General features: G+C 60.3%; 1 protein-coding gene across 1 annotated transcript in view; it reads left to right on the forward strand.

Annotated features, from left to right (window-relative positions):
- LOC137346292 (H-2 class II histocompatibility antigen, E-S beta chain-like) overlaps positions 1-19,235 on the forward strand; it is a 65,046-nt gene that overhangs the window by 39,529 nt on the left and 6,282 nt on the right. The window contains exon 3 of the mRNA XM_068009773.1: positions 16,922-17,203. Within this exon, the coding sequence (XP_067865874.1) occupies positions 16,922-17,203 (282 nt within the window). The remainder of the gene's footprint in view (positions 1-16,921; positions 17,204-19,235) is intronic.

Consider the following 19,235-nt stretch of genomic DNA (forward strand, 5'->3'; position numbering starts at 1 on the left):
GGTGTGTGTGTGTGTGTGTGTGTGTGGGACGGAGGGGTGGGGGAGGTGTTGTGTGTGTGTGACGGAGGGGTGGGGGAGGTGTGTGTGTGTGTGTGTGTGTGTGGGACGGAGGGGTGGGGAGGTGTGTGTGTGTGTGTGTGTGGGACGGAGGGGTGGGGGAGGTGTGTGTGTGTGGACGGAGGGGTGGGGGAGGTGTGTGTGTGTGTGTGTGTGTGTGTGGGACGGAGGGGTGGGGGAGGTGTGTGTGTGTGTGGTGTGTGTGGGACGGAGGGGTGGGGGAGGTGTGTGTGGTGTGTGGGACGGAGGGGTGGGGAGGTGTGTGTGTGTGTGGGACGGAGGGGTGGGGGAGGTGTGTGTGTGTGTGTGGGACGGAGGGGTGGGGGAGGTGTGTGTGTGTGTGTGTGGGACGGAGGGGTGGGGGAGGTGTGTGTGTGTGTGTGTGGGACGGAGGGGTGGGGGATGTGTGTGTGTGTGGGACGGAGGGGTGGGGGAGGTGTGTGTGTGTGTGTGGGACGGAGGGGTGGGGGAGGTGTGTGTGTGTGTGTGGGACGGAGGGGTGGGGGAGGTGTGTGTGGGACGGAGGGGTGGGGGAGGTGTGTGTGGGACGGAGGGGTGGGGGAGGTGTGTGTGGGACGGAGGGGTGGGGAGGTGTGTGTGGGACGGAGGGGTGGGGGAGGTGTGTGTGGGACGGTGGGGTGGGGGAGGTGTGTGTGGGACGGTGGGGTGGGGGGAGGTGTGTGTGTGGTGTGTGGGGACGGAGTGGGGGAGGTGTGTGTGTGTGTGTGTGGGGGACGGAGTGGGGGGAGGTGTGTGTGTGTGTGTGGGGGACGGAGTGGGGGAGGTGTGTGTGTGTGTGTGTGGGGGACGGAGTGTGTGTGTGTGTGTGTGTGTGTGTGTGTGTGTGGTGTGTGTGTGTGTGTGTGTGTGTGTGTGTGTGTGGTGTGTGTGTGTGTGTGTGTGTGTGGGGGGTGTGTGTGTGTGTGTGTGTGTGTGTGTGTGTGACGGTGGGGGGTGTGTGTGTGTGTGTGTGTGACGGTGGGGGTGTGTGTGTGTGTGTGTGTGTGTGACGGTGGGGAGGTGTGTGTGTGTGTGTGACGGTGGGGAGGTGTGTGTGTGTGTGTGTGTGTGTGTGGGACGGTGGGGTGGGGGAGGTGTGTGTGTGTGTGTGTGGGACGGAGGGGTGGGGGAGGTGTGTGTGTGTGTGTGTGTGGACGGAGGTGTGTGTGTGTGTGTGTGTGGGACGGAGGGGTGGGGGAGGTGTGTGTGTGTGTGTGTGGGACGGAGGGGTGGGGGAGGTGTGTGTGTGTGTGTGTGTGTGGGACGGAGGGGTGGGGGAGGTGTGTGTGTGTGTGTGGGACAGAGGGGTGGGGGAGGTGTGTGTGTGTGTGTGTGTGGGACGGAGGGGTGGGGGAGGTGTGTGTGTGTGTGTGTGGGACGGAGGGGTGGGGGAGGTGTGTGTGTGTGTGTGGGACGGAGGGGTGGGAGGTGTGTGTGTGTGTGTGTGGGACGGAGGGGTGGGGGAGGTGTGTGTGTGTGTGTGGGACGGAGGGGTGGGGGAGGTGTGTGTGTGTGGGACGGAGGGGTGGGGGAGGGTGTGTGTGTGTGTGTGGGACGGAGGGGTGGGGGAGGTGTGTGTGTGTGTGTGTGTGTGGGACGGAGGGGTGGGGGAGTGTGTGTGTGTGTGTGTGTGTGGACGGAGGGGTGGGGGAGGTGTGTGTGTGTGTGTGTGTGTGGGACGGAGGGGGTGGGGGAGGTGTGTGTGTGTGTGTGTGTGTGGGACGGTGGGGAGGTGTGTGTGTGTGTGTGTGTGTGGGACGGTGGGGAGGTGTGTGTGTGTGTGTGTGTGTGTGTGTGTGTGGGACGGGGGAGGTGTGTGTGTGTGTGTGTGTGTGACGGAGGGGTGGGGGAGGGTGTGTGTGTGTGTGTGTGACGGAGGGGTGGGGAGGGTGTGTGTGTGTGACGGAGGGGTGGGGGAGGTGTGTGTGTGTGTGTGTGGGACGGAGGGGTGGGGGAGGTGTGTGTGTGTGTGTGTGGGACGGAGGGGGTGTGTGTGTGTGTGTGTGTGGACGGAGGGGGTGGGGGAGGTGTGTGTGTGACGGTGGGGTGGGGGGTGTGTGTGTGTGTGTGGGACGGAGGGGGTGGGGGAGGTGTGTGTGTGACGGTGGGGTGGGGGAGGTGTGTGTGTGTGTGTGTGTGTGTGGGACGGAGGGGTGGGGGAGGTGTGTGTGGTGTGACGGTGGGTGGGGGAGGTGTGTGTGTGACGGTGGGGTGGGGGAGGTGTGTGTGTGACGGAGGGGTGGGGGAGGTGTGTGTGTGTGTGTGGGACGGAGGGGTGGGGGAGGTGTGTGTGTGTGTGTGGGACGGAGGGGTGGGGGAGGTGTGTGTGTGGGACGGAGGGTGTGTGTGTGTGTGTGTGTGTGTGTGTGGGACGGAGGGGGTGTGTGTGTGTGTGTGGGACGGTGGGGTGTGTGTGTGTGTGTGTGTGGGACGGTGGGGTGTGTGTGTGTGTGTGTGTGTGTGTGACGGAGGGGGGGTGTGTGTGTGTGTGTGTGTGGGATGGTGGGGTGTGTGTGTGTGTGTGGGATGGTGGGGTGTGTGTGTGTGTGTGTGTGTGGGACGGTGGGGAGGTGTGTGTGTGTGTGTGTGTGACGGTGGGGTGGGGGAGGTGTGTGTGTGACGGTGGGGTGGGGGAGGTGTGTGTGTGTGTGTGTGGGACGGTGGGGTGGGGGAGGTGTGTGTGTGTGTGTGTGTGGGACGGTGGGGTGGGGGAGGTGTGTGTGTGTGTGTGGGACGGTGGGGTGGGGGAGGTGTGTGTGTGTGTGTGTGACGGTGGGGTGGGGGAGGTGTGTGTGTGTGTGTGTGTGGGACGGAGGGGTGGGGGAGGTGTGTGTGTGTGTGTGTGTGGGACGGAGGGGTGGGGGAGGTGTGTGTGTGTGTGTGTGTGTGGGACGGAGGGGTGGGGGAGGTGTGTGTGTGTGTGTGTGTGTGTGGGACGGAGGGGTGGGGGAGGTGTGTGTGTGTGTGTGGGACGGAGGGGTGGGGAGGTGTGTGTGTGTGTGTGTGTGGGACGGAGGGGTGGGGGAGGTGTGTGTGTGTGTGTGTGGGACGGAGGGGTGGGGGAGGTGTGTGTGTGTGTGTGTGTGTGTGGGACGGAGGGGTGGGGGAGGTGTGTGTGTGTGTGTGTGTGGGACGGAGGGGTGGGGGAGGTGTGTGTGTGTGTGTGTGTGTGTGGGACGGAGGGGTGGGGGAGGTGTGTGTGTGTGTGGGACGGAGGGGTGGGGGAGGTGTGTGTGTGTGTGTGTGGGACGGAGGGGTGGGGGAGGTGTGTGTGTGTGTGTGTGTGTGGACGGAGGGGTGGAGGGGGTGTGTGTGTGTGTGTGTGTGTGTGGGACGGAGGGGGTGTGTGTGTTTGTGTGTGTGGGGGACGGAGGGGGTGTGTGTGTGTGTGTGTGTGTGTGTGGGACGGAGGGGGTGTGTGTGTGTGTGTGACGGTGGGGTGTGTGTGTGTGTGTGTGTGTGACGGTGGGGTGTGTGTGTGTGTGGGACGGTGGAGGTGTGTGTGTGTGTGTGGGACGGGGGAGGTGTGTGTGTGTGTGTGTGTGGGACGGGGGAGGTGTGTGTGTGTGTGTGTGGGACGGGGGAGGTGTGTGTGTGTGTGTGTGGGACGGGGGAGGTGTGTGTGTGTGTGTGTGTGTGGGACGGGGGAGGTGTGTGTGTGTGTGTGTGACGGTGGGGTGGGGGATGTGTGTGTGTGTGTGTGGGACGGTGGGGTGGGGGAGGTGTGTGTGTGTGTGGGACGGTGGGGTGGGGAGGTGTGTGTGTGTGTGTGTGTGGGACGGGGGAGGTGTGTGTGTGTGTGTGTGTGTGTGTGTGTGTGTGACGGGGGATGTGTGTGTGTGTGTGTGACGGGGGATGTGTGTGTGTGTGTGTGTGTGTGACGGTGGGGTGGGGGAGGTGTGTGTGTGTGTGTGTGTGGGACGGGGGAGGTGTGTGTGTGTGTGGGACGGGGGAGGTTGTGTGTGTGTGTGTGTGGGACGGGGGAGGTGTGTGTGTGTGTGTGACGGTGGGGTGGGGGATGTGTGTGTGTGTGTGTGGGACGGTGGGGTGGGGGAGGTGTGTGTGTGTGTGGGACGGTGGGGTGGGGGAGGTGTGTGTGTGTGTGTGTGTGGGACGGGGGAGGTGTGTGTGTGTGTGTGTGTGTGTGTGTGTGTGACGGGGGATGTGTGTGTGTGTGTGTGTGTGTGACGGGGGATGTGTGTGTGTGTGTGTGTGTGTGACGGTGGGGTGGGGGAGGTGTGTGTGTGTGTGTGTGGGACGGGGGAGGTTGTGTGTGTGTGTGTGTGGGACGGGGGAGGTTGTGTGTGTGTGTGTGTGGGACGGGGGAGGTTGTGTGTGTGTGTGTGTGGGACGGGGGAGGTTGTGTGTGTGTGTGTGTGGGACGGGGGAGGTTGTGTGTGTGGGACGGGGGAGGTTGTGTGTGTGGGACGGGGGAGGTTGTGTGTGTGGGACGGGGGAGGTGTGTGTGTGGGACGGGGGAGGTGTGTGTGTGGGACGGGGGAGGTGTGTGTGTGGGACGGGGGAGGTGTGTGTGTGGGACGGGGGAGGTGTGTGTGTGGGACGGGGGAGGTGTGTGTGTGGGACGGGGGAGGTGTGTGTGTGGGACGGGGGAGGTGTGTGTGTGGGACGGGGGAGGTGTGTGTGTGGGACGGGGGAGGTGTGTGTGTGGGACGGGGGAGGTGTGTGTGTGGGACGGGGGAGGTGTGTGTGTGGGACGGGGGAGGTGTGTGTGTGGGACGGGGGAGGTGTGTGTGTGGGACGGGGGAGGTGTGTGTGTGGGACGGGGGAGGTGTGTGTGTGGGACGGGGGAGGTGTGTGTGTGGGACGGGGGAGGTGTGTGTGTGGGACGGGGAGGTGTGTGTGTGGGACGGGGGAGGTGTGTGTGTGGGACGGGGGAGGTGTGTGTGTGGGACGGGGGAGGTGTGTGTGTGTGGGACGGGGGAGGTGTGTGTGTGTGGGACGGGGGAGGTGTGTGTGTGTGGGACGGGGGAGGTGTGTGTGTGTGGGACGGGGGAGGTGTGTGTGTGTGGGACGGGGGAGGTGTGTGTGTGTGGGACGGGGGAGGTGTGTGTGTGTGGGACGGGGAGGTGTGTGTGTGTGGGACGGGGGAGGTGTGTGTGTGTGGGACGGGGGAGGTGTGTGTGTGTGGGACGGGGGAGGTGTGTGTGTGGGACGGGGGAGGTGTGTGTGTGTGGGACGGGGGAGGTGTGTGTGTGTGGGACGGGGGAGGTGTGTGTGTGTGGGACGGGGGAGGTGTGTGTGTGTGGGACGGGGGAGGTGTGTGTGTGTGGGACGGGGGGAGGTGTGTGTGTGTGGGACGGGGGAGGTGTGTGTGTGTGGGACGGGGGAGGTGTGTGTGTGTGGGACGGGGGAGGTGTGTGTGTGTGTGGGACGGGGGAGGTGTGTGTGTGTGGGACGGGGGAGGTGTGTGTGTGTGGGACGGGGGAGGTGTGTGTGTGTGGGACGGGGGAGGTGTGTGTGTGTGGGACGGGGGAGGTGTGTGTGTGTGGGACGGGGGAGGTGTGTGTGTGTGGGACGGGGGAGGTGTGTGTGTGTGGGACGGGGGAGGTGTGTGTGTGTGGGACGGGGGAGGTGTGTGTGTGTGGGACGGGGGAGGTGTGTGTGTGTGGGACGGGGGAGGTGTGTGTGTGTGGGACGGGGGAGGTGTGTGTGTGTGGGACGGGGGAGGTGTGTGTGTGTGGGACGGGGGAGGTGTGTGTGTGTGGGACGGGGGAGGTGTGTGTGTGTGGGACGGGGGAGGTGTGTGTGTGTGGGACGGGGGAGGTGTGTGTGTGTGGGACGGGGAGGTGTGTGTGTGTGGGACGGGGGAGGTGTGTGTGTGTGGGACGGGGGAGGTGTGTGTGTGTGGGACGGGGGAGGTGTGTGTGTGTGGGACGGGGGAGGTGTGTGTGTGTGGGACGGGGGAGGTGTGTGTGTGTGGGACGGGGGAGGTGTGTGTGTGTGGGACGGGGGAGGTGTGTGTGTGTGGGACGGGGGAGGGGTGTGTGTGTGGGACGGGGGAGGGGTGTGTGTGTGGGACGGGGGAGGGGTGTGTGTGTGGGACGGGGGAGGGGTGTGTGTGTGGGACGGGGGAGGGGTGTGTGTGTGGGACGGGGGAGGGGTGTGTGTGTGGGACGGGGGAGGGGTGTGTGTGTGTGGGACGGGGGAGGGGTGTGTGTGTGTGGGACGGGGGAGGGGTGTGTGTGTGTGGGACGGGGGAGGGGTGTGTGTGTGTGGGACGGGGGAGGGGTTGTGTGTGTGGGACGGGGGAGGGTGTGTGTGTGTGTGGGACGGGGGAGGGGTGTGTGTGTGTGTGGGACGGGGGAGGGGTGTGTGTGTGTGGGACGGGGGAGGGGTGTGTGTGTGTGGGACGGGGGAGGGGTGTGTGTGTGTGGGACGGGGAGGGGTGTGTGTGTGTGGGACGGGGGAGGGGTGTGTGTGTGTGGGACGGGGGAGGGGTGTGTGTGTGTGGGACGGGGAGGGGTGTGTGTGTGGACGGGGGAGGGTGTGTGTGTGGGACGGGGGAGGGGTGTGTGTGTGGGACGGGGGAGGGGTGTGTGTGTGGGACGGGGGAGGGGTGTGTGTGTGTGTGTGGGGGGATGTGTGTGTGACGGGGGAGGTGTGGGGGGATGTGTGTGTGTGTGGGGGGATGTGTGTGTGACGGGGGAGGTGTGGGGGTGTGTGTGTGTGTGTGGGGTGTGTGTGTGTGGGGGTGTGTGTGTGTGGGGGTGTGTGTGTGTGGGGGTGTGTGTGTGTGGGGGTGTGTGTGTGTGGGGTGTGTGTGTGTGTGGGGGTGTGTGTGTGTGGGGGTGTGTGTGTGTGGGGGTGTGTGTGTGGGGGTGTGTGTGTGTGGGGGTGTGTGTGTGTGGGGGTGTGTGTGTGTGGGGGTGTGTGTGTGTGTGGGGGTGTGTGTGTGTGTGGGACGGTGGGGTGGGGGAGGTGTGGGGGAGGTGTGGGGGAGGTGTGGGGGAGGTGTGGGGGAGGTGTGGGGGAGGTGTGGGGGAGGTGTGTGTGTGTGTGTGTGTGTGTGTGTGTGTGTGTGTGTGTGACGGGGAGGTGTGTGTGTGTGTGTGTGTGTGTGTGGGACGGTGGGGTGGGGGAGGTGTGTGTGTGTGTGTGTGTGTGTGTGTGTGTGTGTGTGTGGTGTGTGTGTGTGTGTGTGTGTGTGTGTGTGTGTGTGTGTGTGTGTGTGTGTGTGTGTGTGTGTGTGTGTGTGTGTGTGACGGTGGGGTGGGGGAGGTGTGTGTGTGTGTGTGTGTGTGTGTGTGACGGTGGGGTGGGGGAGGTGTGTGTGTGTGTGTGTGTGTGTGTGTGTGTGACGGTGGGGTGGGGGAGGTGTGTGTGTGTGTGTGTGTGTGTGGGACGGTGGGGTGGGGGAGGTGTGTGTGTGTGTGTGTGTGTGTGTGTGTGTGTGTGGGACGGTGGGGTGGGGGAGGTGTGTGTGTGTGTGGGACGGTGGGGTGGGGGAGGTGTGTGTGTGTGTGTGTGTGTGTGTGTGGGACGGTGGGGTGGGGGAGGTGTGTGTGTGTGTGTGGGACGGTGGGGTGGGGGAGGTGTGTGTGTGTGTGTGTGTGTGTGTGACGGTGGGGTGGGGGAGGTGTGTGTGTGTGTGTGTGTGTGTGGGACGGTGGGGTGGGGGAGGTGTGTGTGTGTGTGTGTGTGTGGGACGGTGGGGTGGGGAGGTGTGTGTGTGTGTGGGACGGTGGGGTGGGGAGGTTGTGTGTGTGTGTGTGTGTGGACGGTGGGGTGGGGGAGGGGTGTGTGTGTGTGTGTGTGTGGGACGGTGGGGTGGGGGAGGTGTGTGTGTGTGTGTGTGTGTGTGTGTGGGACGGTGGGGTGGGGGAGGTGTGTGTGTGTGTGTGTGTGTGGGACGGTGGGGTGGGGAAGGTGTGTGTGTGTGTGTGTGTGTGGGACGGTGGGGTGGGGGAGGTGTGTGTGTGTGTGTGTGTGTGTGTGTGTGGGACGGTGGGGTGGGGGAGGTGTGTGTGTGTGTGTGTGTGTGTGGGACGGTGGGGTGGGGGAGGTGTGTGTGTGTGTGTGTGTGTGTGGGACGGTGGGGTGGGGGAGGTGTGTGTGTGTGTGTGTGTGTGTGTGTGTGTGTGTGGGACGGTGGGGTGGGGGAGGTGTGTGTGTGTGTGTGTGTGTGGGACGGTGGGGTGGGGGAGGTGTGTGTGTGTGTGTGTGTGTGTGTGGGACGGTGGGGTGGGGGAGGTGTGTGTGTGTGTGTGTGTGTGGGACGGTGGGGTGGGGGAGGTGTGTGTGTGTGTGTGTGTGTGTGTGTGTGTGTGTGTGTGTGTGTGTGTGACGGTGGGGTGGGGGAGGTGTGTGTGTGTGTGTGTGTGTGGACGGTGGGGTGGGGGAGGTGTGTGTGTGTGTGTGTGTGTGTGTGTGTGTGGACGGTGGGGTGGGGGAGGTGTGTGTGTGTGTGTGTGTGTGTGTGTGGGACGGTGGGGTGGGGGAGGTGTGTGTGTGTGTGTGTGTGTGTGTGTGGGACGGTGGGGTGGGGGAGGTGTGTGTGTGTGTGTGTGTGTGTGGGACGGTGGGGTGGGGGAGGTGTGTGTGTGTGTGTGTGTGTGGGACGGTGGGGTGGGGGAGGTGTGTGTGTGTGTGTGTGTGTGTGTGTGGGACGGTGGGGTGGGGGAGGTGTGTGTGTGTGTGTGTGTGTGTGTGTGGGACGGTGGGGTGGGGAGGTGTGTGTGTGTGTGTGTGTGTGTGGGACGGTGGGGTGGGGAGGTGTGTGTGTGTGTGTGTGTGTGTGTGTGTGGGACGGTGGGGTGGGGGAGGTGTGTGTGTGTGTGTGTGTGTGTGTGTGTGGGACGGTGGGGTGGGGGAGGTGTGTGTGTGTGTGTGTGGGACGGTGGGGTGGGGGAGGTGTGTGTGTGTGTGTGTGTGTGTGTGTGTGACGGTGGGGTGGGGGAGGTGTGTGTGTGTGTGTGTGTGTGTGACGGTGGGGTGGGGGAGGTGTGTGTGTGTGTGTGTGTGTGTGTGGGACGGTGGGGTGGGGGAGGTGTGTGTGTGTGTGTGTGTGTGTGTGTGTGGGACGGTGGGGTGGGGGAGGTGTGTGTGTGTGTGTGTGTGTGTGTGTGTGGGACGGTGGGGTGGGGGAGGTGTGTGTGTGTGTGTGGGACGGTGGGGTGGGGGAGGTGTGTGTGTGTGTGTGTGTGTGTGTGTGTGTGTGGGACGGTGGGGTGGGGGAGGTGTGTGTGTGTGTGTGTGTGTGGGACGGTGGGGTGGGGGAGGTGTGTGTGTGTGTGTGTGTGTGTGGACGGTGGGGTGGAGGAGGTGTGTGTGTGTGTGTGTGTGTGTGTGTGTGTGTGGGACGGTGGGGTGGGGGAGGTGTGTGTGTGTGTGTGTGTGTGTGTGGGACGGTGGGGTGGGGGAGGTGTGTGTGTGTGTGTGTGTGTGGGACGGTGGGGTGGGGGAGGTGTGTGTGTGTGTGTGTGTGTGTGGGACGGTGGGGTGGGGAGGTGTGTGTGTGTGTGTGGGACGGTGGGGTGGGGGAGGTGTGTGTGTGTGTGTGTGTGTGGGACGGTGGGGTGGGGGAGGTGTGTGTGTGTGTGTGTGTGGGACGGTGGGGTGGGGGGAGGTGTGTGTGTGTGTGTGTGTGTGGGACGGTGGGGTGGGGGAGGTGTGTGTGTGTGTGTGTGTGGACGGTGGGGTGGGGGAGGTGTGTGTGTGTGTGTGTGTGTGTGTGACGGTGGGGTGGGGAGGTGTGTGTGTGTGTGTGTGTGTGTGTGGGACGGTGGGGTGGGGGAGGTGTGTGTGTGTGTGTGTGTGTGGGACGGTGGGGTGGGGGAGGTGTGTGTGTGTGTGTGGGACGGTGGGGTGGGGGAGGTGTGTGTGTGTGTGTGTGTGTGTGTGTGTGTGTGTGTGTGTGGGACGGTGGGGTGGGGGAGGTGTGTGTGTGTGTGTGTGTGTGTGTGTGTGTGTGTGTGGGACGGTGGGGTGGGGGAGGTGTGTGTGTGTGTGTGTGTGGACGGTGGGGTGGGGGAGGTGTGTGTGTGTGTGTGTGGGACGGTGGGGTGGGGGAGGTGTGTGTGTGTGTGTGTGTGGGACGGTGGGGTGGGGAGGTGTGTGTGTGTGTGTGTGTGTGTGTGTGTGGGACGGTGGGGTGGGGGAGGTGTGTGTGTGTGTGTGTGTGTGTGTGTGTGTGTGTGGGGGACGGTGGGGTGGGGAGGTGTGTGTGTGTGTGTGTGTGTGTGTGTGTGTGTGTGGGGGACGGTGGGGTGGGGGAGGTGTGTGTGTGTGTGTGTGGGACGGTGGGGTGGGGGAGGTGTGTGTGTGTGTGTGGGACGGTGGGGTGGGGGAGGTGTGTGTGTGTGTGTGTGTGTGTGTGTGTGTGTGGGACGGTGGGGGGGGGAGGTGTGTGTGTGTGTGTGGACGGTGGGGTGGGGGAGGTGTGTGTGTGTGTGTGTGTGGGACGGTGGGGTGGGGGAGGTGTGTGTGTGTGTGTGTGTGGGGACGGTGGGGTGGGGGAGGTGTGTGTGTGTGTGTGTGTGTGTGTGTGTGTGTGTGGGACGGTGGGGTGGGGGAGGTGTGTGTGTGTGTGTGTGGGACGGTGGGGGTGGGGGAGGTGTGTGTGTGTGTGTGGGACGGTGGGGTGGGGGAGGTGTGTGTGTGTGTGTGTGTGTGTGTGGGACGGTGGGGTGGGGGAGGTGTGTGTGTGTGTGTGTGTGTGTGTGTGTGTGACGGTGGGGTGGGGGAGGTGTGTGTGTGTGTGTGTGTGGGACGGTGGGGTGGGGGAGGTGTGTGTGTGTGTGTGTGTGTGTGGGACGGTGGGGTGGGGGAGGTGTGTGTGTGTGTGTGTGTGTGTGACGGTGGGGTGGGGGAGGTGTGTGTGTGTGTGTGTGTGTGTGGGACGGTGGGGTGGGGGAGGTGTGTGTGTGTGTGTGTGTGTGTGTGTGTGTGTGTGTGTGGGACGGTGGGGTGGGGGAGGTGTGTGTGTGTGTGGGACGGTGGGGTGGGGGAGGTGTGTGTGTGTGTGTGTGTGTGTGTGTGTGTGTGTGTGTGGGACGGTGGGGTGGGGGAGGTGTGTGTGTGTGTGTGGGACGGTGGGGTGGGGGAGGTGTGTGTGTGTGTGTGTGTGGGACGGTGGGGTGGGGGAGGTGTGTGTGTGTGTGTGTGTGTGTGTGTGGGACGGTGGGGTGGGGGAGGTGTGTGTGTGTGTGTGTGTGTGTGTGTGGGACGGTGGGGTGGGGGAGGTGTGTGTGTGTGTGTGTGTGTGTGTGTGTGTGTGACGGTGGGGTGGGGGAGGTGTGTGTGTGTGTGTGTGTGTGTGTGTGTGACGGTGGGGTGGGGGAGGTGTGTGTGTGTGTGTGTGTGTGTGTGTGTGTGTGTGTGGGACGGTGGGGTGGGGGAGGTGTGTGTGTGTGTGTGTGTGTGGGACGGTGGGGTGGGGGAGGTGTGTGTGTGTGTGTGTGTGTGTGTGTGTGTGTGTGACGGTGGGGTGGGGGAGGTGTGTGTGTGTGTGTGTGTGTGTGGGACGGTGGGGTGGGGGAGGTGTGTGTGTGTGTGTGTGGGACGGTGGGGTGGGGGAGGTGTGTGTGTGTGTGTGTGTGTGTGTGTGTGGACGGTGGGGTGGGGGAGGTGTGTGTGTGTGTGTGTGTGTGTGTGTGTGTGTGTGTGGGACGGTGGGGTGGGGGAGGTGTGTGTGTGTGTGTGTGTGTGGGACGGTGGGGTGGGGGAGGTGTGTGTGTGTGTGTGTGTGTGTGGGACGGTGGGGTGGGGGAGGTGTGTGTGTGTGTGTGTGTGTGTGTGACGGTGGTGTGGGGGAGGTGTGTGTGTGTGTGTGTGTGTGTGTGGGACGGTGGGGTGGGGGAGGTGTGTGTGTGTGTGTGTGTGTGTGTGTGTGGGACGGTGGGGTGGGGGAGGTGTGTGTGTGTGTGTGTGTGTGTGTGTGACGGTGGGGTGGGGGAGGTGTGTGTGTGTGTGTGTGTGTGGGACGGTGGGGTGGGGGAGGTGTGTGTGTGTGTGTGTGTGTGTGTGTGGGACGGTGGGGTGGGGGAGGTGTGTGTGTGTGTGTGTGTGTGTGACGGTGGGGTGGGGGAGATGTGTGTGTGTGTGTGTGTGTGTGGGACAGTGGGGTGGGGGAGGTGTGTGTGTGTGTGTGTGTGACGGTGGGGTGGGGGAGGTGTGTGTGTGTGTGTGTGTGTGTGTGTGTGGGACGGTGGGGTGGGGGAGGTGTGTGTGTGTGTGTGTGTGTGGGACGGTGGGGTGGGGGAGGTGTGTGTGTGTGTGTGTGTGTGTGTGTGTGTGTGTGTGTGTGTGTGTGTGTGTGTGACGGTGGGGTGGGGGAGGTGTGTGTGTGTGTGTGTGTGTGTGTGTGGGACGGTGGGGTGGGGGAGGTGTGTGTGTGTGTGTGTGTGTGTGTGTGTGTGTGTGTGGGACGGTGGGGTGGGGGAGGTGTGTGTGTGTGTGTGTGTGTGTGTGGGACGGTGGGGTGGGGGAGGTGTGTGTGTGTGTGTGTGTGTGGGACGGTGGGGTGGGGGAGGTGTGTGTGTGTGTGTGTGTGTGTGTGTGGGACGGTGGGGTGGGGGAGGTGTGTGTGTGTGTGTGTGTGTGTGTGTGTGGGACGGTGGGGTGGGGGAGGTGTGTGTGTGTGTGTGTGTGTGTGTGTGTGTGTGGACGGTGGGGTGGGGGAGGTGTGTGTGTTGGGACGGTGGGGTGGGGGAGGTGTGGTGTGTGTGTGTGTGTGAGTGTGGGACGGTGGGGTGGGGGGAGGTGTGTGTGTGTGTGTGTGTGTGTGTGGGACGGTGGGGTGGGGGAGGTGTGTGTGTGTGTTGGACGGTGGGGTGGGGGAGGTGTGTGTGTGTGTGTGTGTGTGTGTGTGGGACGGTGGGGTGGGGGAGGTGTGTGTGTGTGTGTGTGTGTGTGGGACGGTGGGGTGGGGGAGGTGTGTGTGTGTGTGTGTGTGTGTGTGTGTGGGACGGTGGGGTGGGGGAGGTGTGTGTGTGTGTGTGTGTGGGACGGTGGGGTGGGGGAGGTGTGTGTGTGTGTGTGTGTGTGTGTGTGGGACGGTGGGGTGGGGGAGGTGTGTGTGTGTGTGTGTGTGTGTGTGTGTGTGTGGGACGGTGGGGTGGGGGAGGTGTGTGTGTGGTGTGTGTGTGTGTGTGTGTGGGACGGTGGGGTGGGGGAGGTGTGTGTGTGTGACGGTGGGGTGGGGGAGGTGTGTGTGTGTGTGTGTGTGTGTGTGTGGGACGGTGGGGTGGGGGAGGTGTGTGTGTGTGTGTGTGTGTGTGTGTGTGTGGGACGGTGGGGTGGGGGAGGTGTGTGTGTGTGTGTGTGTGTGTGTGTGGGACGGTGGGTGGGGAGGTGTGTGTGTGTGTGTGTGTGTGTGTGTGTGTGTGTGGGACGGTGGGGTGGGGGAGGTGTGTGTGTGTGTGTGTGTGTGTGTGGGACGGTGGGGTGGGGGAGGTGTGTGTGTGTGTGTGTGTGTGTGTGTGTGTGTGGGACGGTGGGGTGGGGGAGGTGTGTGTGTGTGTGTGTGTGTGTGTGTGTGACGGTGGGGTGGGGGAGGTGTGTGTGTGTGTGTGTGGTGTGTGTGTGTGTGGGACGGTGGGGTGGGGGAGGTGTGTGTGTGTGTGTGTGTGTGTGTGGGACGGTGGGGTGGGGGAGGTGTGTGTGTGTGTGTGTGTGTGTGTGTGTGTGTGGGACGGTGGGGTGGGGGAGGTGTGTGTGTGTGTGTGTGTGTGTGTGGGACGGTGGGGTGGGGGAGGTGTGTGTGTGTGTGTGTGTGTGTGTGTGTGTGGACGGTGGGGTGGGGGAGGTGTGTGTGTGTGTGTGTGTGTGTGTGTGTGTGTGTGTGTGTGTGGGACGGTGGGGTGGGGGAGGTGTGTGTGTGTGTGTGTGTGACGGTGGGGTGGGGGAGGTGTGTGTGTGTGTGTGTGTGTGTGGGACGGTGGGGTGGGGGAGGTGTGTGTGTGTGTGTGTGTGGGACGGTGGGGTGGGGAGGTGTGTGTGTGTGTGTGTGTGTGTGTGTGTGTGTGTGTGGGACGGTGGGGTGGGGGAGGTGTGTGTGTGTGTGTGTGTGTGTGTGTGTGTGTGTGGGACGGTGGGGTGGGGGAGGTGTGTGTGTGTGTGTGTGTGGGACGGTGGGGTGGGGGAGGTGTGTGTGTGTGTGTGTGTGTGTGTGTGTGTGTGGGACGGTGGGGTGGGGGAGGTGTGTGTGTGTGTGTGTGTGTGGGACGGTGGGGTGGGGGAGGTGTGTGTGTGTGTGTGTGTGTGTGGGACGGTGGGGTGGGGAGGTGTGTGTGTGTGTGTGTGTGTGTGTGTGTGTGTGGGACGGTGGGGGTGGGGAGGTGTGTGTGTGTGTGTGTGTGTGTGGGACGGTGGGGTGGGGGAGGTGTGTGTGTGTGTGTGTGTGTGTGGGACGGTGGGGTGGGGGAGGTGTGTGTGTGTGTGTGTGTGTGTGTGTGACGGTGGGGTGGGGGAGGTGTGTGTGTGTGTGTGTGTGTGTGTGTGTGTGTGGGACGGTGGGGTGGGGGAGGTGTGTGTGTGTGTGTGTGGGACGGTGGGGTGGGGGAGGTGTGTGTGTGTGTGTGTGTGTGTGTGTGTGTGTGGGACGGTGGGGTGGGGGAGGTGTGTGTGTGTGTGTGTGTGTGTGTGTGGGACGGTGGGGTGGGGGAGGTGTGTGTGTGTGTGTGTGTGTGTGTGTGTGTGTGTGTGTGGGACGGTGGGGTGGGGGAGGTGTGTGTGTGTGTGTGTGTGTGTGTGGGACGGTGGGGTGGGGGAGGTGTGTGTGTGTGTGTGTGTGTGTGGGACGGTGGGGTGGGGGAGGTGTGTGTGTGTGGGACGGTGGGGTGGGGGAGGTGTGTGTGTGTGTGTGTGTGTGTGTGTGTGTGACGGTGGGGTGGGGGAGGTGTGTGTGTGTGTGTGTGTGACGGTGGGGTGGGGGAGGTGTGTGTGTGTGTGTGTGTGTGTGTGTGTGTGTGTGTGACGGTGGGGTGGGGGAGGTGTGTGTGTGTGTGTGTGTGTGTGTGTGTGTGACGGTGGGGTGGGGGAGGTGTGTGTGTGTGTGTGTGTGTGTGTGTGTGTGGGACGGTGGGGTGGGGGAGGTGTGTGTGTGTGTGTGTGTGTGGGACGGTGGGGTGGGGGAGGTGTGTGTGTGTGTGTGTGTGTGTGTGTGACGGTGGGGTGGGGGAGGTGTGTGTGTGTGTGTGTGGGACGGTGGGGTGGGGGAGGTGTGTGTGTGTGTGTGTGTGTGTGTGTGTGTGGGACGGTGGGGTGGGGGAGGTGTGTGTGTGTGTGTGTGTGTGTGGGACGGTGGGGTGGGGGAGGTGTGTGTGTGTGTGTGTGTGTGTGGGACGGTGGGGTGGGGGAGGTGTGTGTGTGTGTGTGTGTGTGTGTGTGTGTGTGTGGGATGGTGGGGTGGGGGAGGTGTGTGTGTGTGTGTGTGTGTGGGACGGTGGGGTGTGTGTGTGTGTGTGTGTGTGTGTGTGTGTGTGTGTGTGACGGTGGGGTGGGGGAGGTGTGTGTGTGTGTGTGTGTGTGTGTGGGACGGTGGGGTGGGGGTGTGTTGGGGGGTGTGTGTGTGTGTGTGTGTGTGGGACGGTGGGGTGGGGGAGGTGTGTGTGTGTGTGTGTGTGTGTGTGTGTGGGACGGTGGGGTGGGGGAGGTGTGTGTGTGTGTGTGTGTGTGTGTGTGTGGGACGGTGGGGTGGGGGAGGTGTGTGTGTGTGTGTGTGTGTGTGTGTGTGTGTGTGTGTGTGTGTGGGACGGTGGGGTGGGGGAGGTGTGTGTGTGTGTGTGTGTGTGTGGGACGGTGGGGTGGGGGAGGTGTGTGTGTGTGTGTGTGGGGGACGGTGGGGTGGGGGAGGTGTGTGTGTGTGTGTGTGTGTGTGGGACGGTGGGGTGGGGGAGGTGTGTGTGTGTGTGTGTGTGTGTGTGTGTGTGTGTGACGGTGGGGTGGGGGAGGTGTGTGTGTGTGTGTGTGTGTGTGTGACGGTGGGGTGGGGGAGGTGTGTGTGTGTGTGTGGGACGGTGGGGTGGGGGAGGTGTGTGTGTGTGTGTGTGTGTGTGTGTGTGTGTGACGGTGGGGTGGGGGATGTGTGTGTGTGTGTGTGTGTGGGACGGTGGGGTGGGGGATGTGTGTGTGTGTGTGTGTGTGTGTGGGACGGTGGGGTGGGGGGTGTGTGTGGGACTGAGGGGGTGGGGGGGAGGTGTTTAGATTAGATTAGAGATACAGCACTGAAACAGGCCCTTCGGCCCACCGAGTCTGTGCTGAACATCAACCACCCATTTATACTAATCCTACACTAATTCCATATTCCTACCACATCCCCACCTGTCCCTATATTCCCCTACCACCTACCTATACTAATTACAATTTACCACCTACCTACACTAGTGACAATTTATAATGGCCAATTTACCTATCAACCTGCAAGTCTTTGGCTTGTGGGAGGAAACCGGAGCACCCGGAGGAAACCCACGCAGACACAGGGAGAACTTGCAAACTCCACACAGGCAGTACCCGGAATTGAACCCGGGTCCCTGGAGCTGTGAGGCTGCGGTGCTAACCACTGCGCCGCCCTGGGGAGGGAGGTGTGTGTGTGGGACTGATTTCCAGTTGGCACAGAGTTTATTTGTAGACAATGGCATCCTGCTTTCCTTTTGTGGAGCTGATGTTTTGTCCCAACTGTGCAATTTACATCAGACAATATGTCTGTTATTAGTCAGTGTCAATCTCAGCATCCTTTTGATGGTCACTTGACGGTAAGGGAATGTGGAGACAAGACTCTAACCTTGTGCACAGTTCCTGAATACCTGAACAGCAATAGGGGCTGGGGGAGAATCAGATATGAATGGAAAACATTTACTGTATTTGTACTCTTTCTATTCCTAAAGTTTATTTCTCTTTGTTCCAGTTGAACCTACAGTCACTGTCCGACCTAAAGCATCACAACATTCTGGCCAGTCTGCCCTGCTCTCATGTCATGTCACTGGATTTTACCCTTCCAAGATCAAAGTCACATGGCTGAAAAATGAAGCACCAATTCCCAACGGTGTCATCAGCACTGCCCTACTATCGGATGGTGACTGGACCTATCAGGTGGAGGAACTCCTTCAGTATCAGCCAGTGTCTGGGGATAAATATACCTGTCGTGTGGAACATAGCAGTCTGAAAGAGCCCAGGAGCACAGACTGGGGTAAGAGACTCAATACGACCTAGAGCAGCTTGGGAATGGGTTACTATAACTTTATGCACAACTTTTATATCTAGACTTTTGTATTTTGTCTCTAACCATAAAACCCAGTATTCAGTTACCTTTTATGGCCTCATCCCTGGTGCAGCTTTTAATGTCTTTTTAATCCTGAACTCTCCAAATCTCTCTGCTATTCTACAACACCCAGCTTTGGTCCTCAGATTTTTGATGCTGACTATTATAGTATTGCCTGTGAGCCACTCTTTATGGCTTTATTTCCAAATCATTGCTGTACAGGGATCGGAGGTTGTCCCATTACAGAACTCTGTGGAACACCACTACCCATTTTCAACCACGCCTACCCCTATTCTCTCACTTCAGGCCCATTTTTACATAGTGTGTGGTTAGGATCTGGAATGCAGTGTCTGTGAATCTGCCTCCACCTCAATCAGGCCTTTCAAAAAGGGAATTAGATAATTGTCCAAAAAGAGAATTTTCAGGGCAATGGGGGGACAAGTGTGCAGGAGTGGAACTAGTTGAGTTCTTGCAGAGAGCCAGCACAAGCATGATGGGCTGAATAGTCTCCTGTGCTGTAACCATTCTAATTCTATGATTTTAATGCTGTTTGCTACTTTTCCTCCTAATTCCATACCTCTTGATCTTCTGTGTAGGACCTTGTCAAAGGTTCTCAGTCCATGTCCATGTACTTATCACCGTTTGGGGCCTCATGTCCTGTTCAATTTTAGTTTGCTTCCAACTTTGTTTTATCCACAACAGCCTGAAACTTTTAGTCACCTCTTAATGCCATATATTTTTTCATTAAAATATCCTGTTGGTCCTGCCACCCAGTCTTTCTAGCTCATTCCATCATTCTAAAATTGACCATATTTCAAATTGGTGTCTATGTTCTTGTACTAACAACTTCTTTCGAGCTTAAATCTGATGCACTGACTCGCATTTAACTCACGGACTGATCTTTTGTTACTCACAATTAGATCTAGCAATCTCTCCCCTTTTGAAGTCCTACAGGGTGGTGCAGTGGTTAGCACCGCAGCCTCACAGCTCCAGCGACCCGGGTTCAATTCTAGGTACTGCCTGTGTGGAGTTTGCAAGTTCTCCCTGGGTCTGCGTGGGTTTCCTCCGGGTGCTCCGGTTTCCTCCCACAGCCAAAAGACTTGCAGGTTGATAGGTAAATTGGCCATTATAAATTGCCCCTAGTATAGGTAGGTGGTAGGGAAAATATAGGGACAGGTGAGGATGTGGTAGGAATATGGGATTAGTGTAGGATTAGTATAAATGGGTGGTTGATGGTCGGCACAGACTCGGTGGGCCGAAGGGCCTGTTTCAGTGCTGTATCTCTATATTAAAAAAAATAATATTAACATGCTATTGGAGTCTTGCACACATCAGGAATGCCATTCCCTTGTCACTTCACTCCTCCCTTCCTCATATCTAATATCTCTGTTCTTCCTACTTGTTTCCCTTTACTCACTACACATTTCCTCTTCCAATTCCCTCCCACAATTCATGGAATGATCCCAATTTTATCTTTAACTTCTCAATCATATTGACTGCCTGCACCTAATCTTGTCACTCCTGCTCTTGCCTATTCTGTTTATCCTAAAATATTATAACCCAATGTTTCTCTTGTTCATGCTGTTGAATCTAATTTCCCACACTGATCATCGAAATGCATGCACTTTTTGTTCATTGTCCCTTGACTATCATTATCAAAGTTAACACCTTTGTCTCTATCTTTTCTCCCTGCTTCTAACAGCGAGTTTTTTCCTGCTACTTTCTTTACACTGCATGCTGTTTTCTATTTTATGGTATATTTACATATAGATCAATTTTCTCCTTTTTCTGAATTGCTTTTATTTTCCCTGTACCTCCTACATTCTTTTCTCTATCTTTTTCTCCATTTCATTAGCTTCCCTTCCTGTTCAAGTGTAGCCCATCCTTGTGGAATAGCTCCAAGCTTTCCCAGAACTGGTGCCAGTGTTCATGAAATAGAAATTTTAGCCATGTGTTGAGC

Source organism: Heterodontus francisci, chromosome 29, assembly GCF_036365525.1.
Source record: "Heterodontus francisci isolate sHetFra1 chromosome 29, sHetFra1.hap1, whole genome shotgun sequence".
Classification (NCBI taxonomy): domain Eukaryota; kingdom Metazoa; phylum Chordata; class Chondrichthyes; order Heterodontiformes; family Heterodontidae; genus Heterodontus; species Heterodontus francisci.